Raw genomic sequence first — 6,688 nt, forward strand, 5'->3', positions numbered from 1 at the left:
GCCGGATCTATCTTAAACGAAAATTGGATCGTAACAGCCGGGCACTGTGTCCAAGCAGTTCCTTCTATAAACCTTCTTCGTGTTAAGGCTGGAAAACACGATATTCGACGTAACGAGGACACCGAACAGACAGTCCAAGTGGTGGAAGGAATCATACATGAAAATTACGGAGGGTAAGGAAAATGTTGAAAAGCAATTAGTACAAGCAATTCAATTTCCTATTCAGGTCTTACTCACATTAATATTGTTTAATATATATTGTAATTAATGTTATATTTATAATTAACTTGTAATTGTACATATAAATAATTTAAAACGTAAAAATTTTTGAATCAATAATCAGCAGTTCTGTTTGTGGAATATACGCGATAATCTAAACTAATATCAATGACGTAGCATTGATATCGCGGTTACGACTTCATACTTATGATTAGAAAAACTGTATCTTAGATAAGTAATGAAGAATGAATTAAATTAGATAGATAAATAGAGATTTTTAAGATCAAAATTTTAGAGATAAAAAAGATTTTTTATAGATGTTGCACACTATATTTTTATTGACTCTGTATAGATTATTATCATTTTTCCACCAATAATACAATTTTTAAGTTTTAATTTAAATATAATTATATTTAAAGATCTGCAATTAATAAATATATAATTTTATATTTATACCATATGTTTTTTTAAATTTTTAGTGATGTCGGCCCATATGACATTGCTCTGCTTAAGCTTGCATCTCCATTGAAGTTGTCGAATGAAGTACAAGCCATCGAATTAGCAGAGCCAGAGAGTGATCCAACGGGAGAGGCTTGGCTTTGTGGATGGGGCTCCACCTCGACTACCAGACTTCCGAAAATGCCAGACAAACTTCAACATGTTAAGATGGAGTACGTCGATCGCAAGACTTGCCACGATGCTGTCGAAGACCTGACGGGATCTTCGCCCGTTCATGAAACCAATGTTTGCACCGGGCCATTGTACGACCAAATCTCCGCGTGCAGCGTAAGTCTCAGACATTTAGTAAATTCAGTTAATAGTGGCTTTGTTACCGCCTGTTAGTGCGGCGATTTAATATATCAAATCTTTAATATACTTTTAGGGTGATTCCGGTGGCCCACTAATCTCGCGTAACGGACAAAAGGCGGTGCTCACTGGAATTGTATCTTGGGGTATTATTCCATGTGGCACTGCAGGCGCGCCATCCGTGTACACCAGGGTATCCAAATTCAATAGTTGGATTGAGCAGAAAACCGGTAGTTATTAGAGACGGCAATGTTTACGGCGTATCAACGCGTATTGAATAACGAATTATTACATATTATTCAAATGAACTTAAAATAAATATAAAGCATAAATACTCGTTTTTCTTATTCCTATCCTACATAAAGTAAAAATTAAGAAGTAATTTGATTGAATGAAGCCAACACTCATGGCATATTATTGCTATTTGTGTGTGGCATATGTGATCCACAAAAAGTTATATTTATATCTACGGATTTAAGTTTCCTTCTTTTCATTGTAATTGTCTTGTATAAAGCAGCCAATACAATAGATGATTTTACAATAGGTAAAATATATGCTTTTATAGATTTTTTGTCGCTGAAAACAAATTCGTGAATGAGTACTTTGACTGCTTTAGCATATCACGTTTTTGAGATTACTTTAGCTTAAAAATATCTAAAAATGCCATTTTCAGCACTTTCAAGTTTAAGTTTCTCAAAAATGTGATGTGATAGAGCAATAATTCATTTACGGATTCATCAACAAATCATTCGGCGACAAAAAATGTGTAAAAATTACTTTGTTTCATGTGTGGCTTAGAAAAAAAGTTAAATTTGTCAGAGTGTGTAAATAAATTATTATTTTGTGTATCGTAAAGCTGGTAGCAAGGGTTTTTAAATTTTTATTATATTATTACTAATTTTTAAAATTTTATTTACAAAGCTTTTATTATCTTTGATGTGTTATCATCAATTTTTTCTGTCGTGAATGTATTTTCTTATAAAAATAAATTTGAGAGTGCCTTTTGCGGTCATGGCTTATAGCCCGTTCATAATTTCTTTTCAAATGCTCTCTGCACACTCCAGCAGATTTATCTTCAACAAACGGTAAATTATAATAATAGGGTATTGCGTTCAGAGGCAATTCCTTCTTTAAATCTTTTTCGCCTCAAATCTGAAAAGCTTATAGTATTTGACTTGGAGGACACTGAACAGACTGTCCAAATGATGAAAGCTATCAATGCAAGGGTAAGTAAAATGTTGATAAGTTCAACTATTCAATTATTTCTTTTTCTTCAAATTAATATCACTTAATATTTAATCAATGTTTTATTTGTAATTAACTTGGAATTATATGTATTTATATAAACAATTTACGCGATAGTTTTTGCATCAATAATCAGCAGTTTTAACTATTTGTAAAATTAATGCAATAATCAAAACTACTATAACAATAATGCAGCATTGATATTGATATCGCGATTATCACTTGCGATATTTACGATTAGAAAAACTATATCTTAGATAACGCATACAAATTAAATCTTGAGTTTTGTTATGCTGCACGCATAATATTATACGTTTTTATCCCTGTGTAGATTATTTTATTATACTTTCAATAATACTATAATTTTTTAGTATTAACACAAAATTTTGTTTATAAAAGTTTGTAATTAATAAATATGTAATTCTATATTAATTATATCACAATATATAGTTTCTAATTTTTATTAATTAATGGCTGGCTAATATAACAATGGTCTGTTTAAGCTTGTCAAAGGAACCACCGCTAGAAAGTGAACGAGCAGAGAGGCTTTGTGGATGGATCATCTTGTTTAAAGAAATGCCAAATAAATTTCAATATGTCAAGATAAAATATATCGGTTGCGCTACTTGCCTGCACGAATTCGTCAAACATCTGACAGGATTTTCTCGTTTATGTTCGTGAAACCAATGTCTGCACTAGGCCATTATACGATGAATTTTCTGCACGCAGCGTAAGTACCAGAAGTTCAATAAATTCAGTAATTGACAGTAGTTTTCCCGTCTATTAATGTACCAATTTAGTGCATTGAATTTTTAACATACTTTTACGATTATTTCGATAGTCCCTTAATCTCGTGTAACGGACGAAAAGATGCTTACTGAAATTTTATTTGGGAGTATTATACGACAGTATAATCGCGCGTCATATACGTATACATCAAAGTATTCAAATTCAACAATTGGATTACGCAGAAAAGCGATAATCATTAATAACGGCAATATTTACAACGCATCAATGCATACTGAATAACGAATTATTATCTATTAAATCGAACGTAAAATAAACATGCCGAATAAATGAACAATAATGTTTTCTTATTTCGATCTTACATAAAACTAAGCAGTAATGTGATTGACTGAAGAAGACTTGTGGACAAAAAGTATTGCTATTCGTGTTTTTATTTTTCAACAGATAACAGTCATAAACGTTATTACCTTAAATATACATATATATCTCAGTGGCACTCGCTACATACATTTAATATAATACATTCTAAATAATCAAATGTTAATATGCATAAAATAAAAACCGTTCTGGTATCCAATAATTAACAATAATAATGCGAAACGGGTAATATAAATTTACACATTGTGGAAATTAACAATTATAAAAATTGTACGAAGAGACAATCTTTACAGAATATTCAGTATTCAATAACATGCAAAATAAATTAACTAAATATATCTCTAAAATATAATTATATCTTTTAGCAGATAAATTTAAATGTAGTAGATGCCAAACTGTTGCATTGTGTGAAGAATTATTTTCAGATTTTTTGATATATCGTATTAACTGAAGTTTTGCTATTATAAAAGGATACATTCATACAGTATCCTTATATTGTAAAACTTTAGATATCTTTATGTTATAAAACAGTAGTCCTGAACATGCGATCTGAATGTCATAAGAATTCCTTTAGGTTTTCATACAGTATATAAAATACGGCAGGAAGTCAGCTGATCAGAAGACTCACTACCTTAGTCAAACTTCTCCAATCAAATACATTTTATAAATATATTTGGCAATCCGTTTACGACGTCTGGATAACGTAAATGTTATTACATAATTAACCCTCGTTAAGAATTGTTTTCGTAAGTGTATTTACGAAAGCAAGCGCTTCCTTGGCCGTAGAAGTAATGTAACGAGAAGGAAGCATGAAGCCGTATCTACCAGTGTCTCGCAGTTCGACGGTGTATGCATACTTGATCTTGAGAACAGCCTTAGCCCAGTCATCAGAACCGCCAGCAGCTGGGTACAACGTGATTGCGGAATTTCCGACGGTATACACGGTTTTATCATTTGTTGTCTGCTTCATTGCTTCAGCTGCTTCACGACCAACATTATCAAGATCGAGATAATCAGGCGGTAAACGTTGGTCATATCCCCAAGGGTACAAAATGTATTGTCCATAACTATGGAAGCTTATATACGCCTGCAGGAGAAAAATAATAAAGTTAGTTTTTACAGTGTGATATACTACAAAATTTAGAGTTAATTTATGAGATTAGATTGTTTATGGATTAATTAATACAATAGGATTATATTAAAATAGAGGAAAGTCTCCGATATCATCATATCATTTTGTTTTTTTAATTATATTTCTCAAAAGCTAAAAATAACACAAATTAGAAAATGTCTTCTATCAGATAATATAGTAGATAATACCGTTATATAAGCTTTATAATACTGTTAAGAATTTTCATAAGATAAGCAAAAATGATCGTCTGACAAAATGAGCCTCAAAAGCAGACATAAAAAAGAGAAAAATATAAATAAAAAAGATTTATTTTAAAAAACTTTAAACATGTAACATAATCTAATATACTAATGTACAATAACATAATATATTCAATATTATTTAAACTACACAATTTGCAAAAATCTATTAATTATTATGTTCAAAATGTTAATTAAAGAATAATTCTTGGTAGATTATAAATTTAATGTATTTTTCAAAACTATCACGAATACGGCAATGCAAATTAAATAAAAATCAATTTTTATGCAAAATATTTTAACTGACCTTGAAATTTGCTGAACTCGCCAAAAAGAAGTTGCTGATGGCACTAGTTTCTGGCTCGGAGAATGCTTTACTACCTGGGTACGTTTCATGACACATATTCTTGCTAGTCCCCTTTCCACCCCAGCGATATCCAAAGTTCCTGTTTAAATCAGTACCTACGCATCTGCCGGCTTTCCTTCTATTCTTTCTCCATAAACGATCATGGTCAATAGAATATTGATATCCATCCGGATTTACAACTGGTAAAATGTAGAAGTCCAATTTTAGATTTTCGCTGTTTTCAACAAGATAGTCAATAATATATGTCACAGATGCTGGTGAAATCCATTCCCTGGCATGAATTCCGCCATCGATCCATATCGCAGGTGCGTTTTTATAACCGTTACTGATTCTCAGGAGCTTTTAACATTTACAAGAAAAACATTCGAATTTTTTATCGGTCTTATCGAAACAATTATGTTGAATAAATAATTTTCTTTTCTTTTTTATCAATAATTTGATAAATTAGATGTGGATGATACCTTGAGTGGCCGACCTTCGACAGACTGACCGATCGTTTGAACGGAACAGACATCGGGATAAGTGGTCACGAGATAATCAAGATAGTTGTTGATGTCATCTAAGCCATGGTAGCTGGACCATTCCATCCGATGACCTAACGGATATACCTTAAAGATTATTGAGAGATTGCACGGTCCATGCCCTCGTGCGTCTTTATAACAATCGCTTCGTAGATTCAGGTCGGTACAATACAGAAAGCGAGTATTTCTTTTAATTATCATCTCATAAGATATAATATTTCGCCTTACATTTGTGTACATCTAATACAATCATTCTGAATCGACGAAGCGAATTAGGACGCGTCTGAGAAAGCTCACCCCGAAAACGCCAACGACCACCCCCACCATGTACACTAGCAGGATAACGAAGAGGACGAGGACGTGGATAACTACTTCTGACTCCCTGCCACCAAGCGTAACGAGCTAAAAAATTACTGAAAACTCGGTGAGCCCGGAAGCGATGCGCCCATAATTGTAATAAATCCCCAAATGCTCATATTTATTCCCGCAGCTTAACCAGTGTGCTACAACGATTCGACTCTCCGACGTTCCGAAATAAAATATATTGTTTGCAATACGTATAGCAATTTCTCGCGCGAATCGAAAGCCAAACCTCGTCGAGTGTCCGCCCTGGATAACGGCATCGAGAGCAGATCGACCGACTATGCAAACGACCGCGGAAAACGTCGAAACGCCGCGGGACGTGCGAAGACTGCGCGCGTGTGTTTTACACACGCCTTACAAGTAAAGTATAACTGTTAATGTTAATCAGCATTGAAGCGAAACCGGGTTACCAAGTGGGATTCACGCGAGGCCGATAACCTCAATTTATTTCCAACTGTTTCCTCTTGAAAATAAACAAAATCGGATAATAATTTGAAATAATTAATTATGATACTAATTTCTTCTTTTAGAATGTATGTAGTCTCATCTACGATTTTTACATTATCTTTCACACAGCACACACACATTACACAAAACGGCACACTTTTTGGATGATAACGTGTATAAATAATAATAAAATGTAGGGTAGACCGGGGACAAAAGTAACATT

At 32.9% G+C, this 6,688-nt stretch overlaps 2 protein-coding genes across 4 annotated transcripts in view; one reads left to right on the plus strand and one right to left on the minus strand.

Annotated features, from left to right (window-relative positions):
- Nucleotides 1-1,360, plus strand: part of LOC105453434 (transmembrane protease serine 9-like) — an 11,354-nt gene extending 9,994 nt beyond the window's left edge. The window contains exons 7-9 of the mRNA XM_011695394.1: nucleotides 5-173; nucleotides 699-1,005; nucleotides 1,103-1,360. Of these exons, the coding sequence (XP_011693696.1) occupies nucleotides 5-173; nucleotides 699-1,005; nucleotides 1,103-1,267 (641 nt within the window). The 3' untranslated portion in view covers nucleotides 1,268-1,360. The remainder of the gene's footprint in view (nucleotides 1-4; nucleotides 174-698; nucleotides 1,006-1,102) is intronic.
- Nucleotides 1,361-3,819: 2,459 nt separating this feature from the next.
- Nucleotides 3,820-6,688, minus strand: part of LOC105453353 (carboxypeptidase B-like) — an 8,514-nt gene continuing 5,645 nt past the window's right edge. For all 3 annotated transcript variants that reach the window (XM_011695230.1, XM_011695232.1, XM_011695231.1), the window contains exons 4-6: nucleotides 5,596-5,729; nucleotides 5,075-5,473; nucleotides 3,820-4,483 (exon numbers count right to left, since the gene is read on the minus strand). In XM_011695230.1, coding sequence (XP_011693532.1) covers nucleotides 4,118-4,483; nucleotides 5,075-5,473; nucleotides 5,596-5,729 — 899 coding nt within the window. In that variant the 3' untranslated portion in view covers nucleotides 3,820-4,117. The remainder of the gene's footprint in view (nucleotides 4,484-5,074; nucleotides 5,474-5,595; nucleotides 5,730-6,688) is intronic.

Source organism: Wasmannia auropunctata, unplaced genomic scaffold (genome assembly GCF_000956235.1).
Source record: "Wasmannia auropunctata unplaced genomic scaffold, wasmannia.A_1.0 LD336000.1, whole genome shotgun sequence".
NCBI lineage: Eukaryota > Metazoa > Arthropoda > Insecta > Hymenoptera > Formicidae > Wasmannia > Wasmannia auropunctata.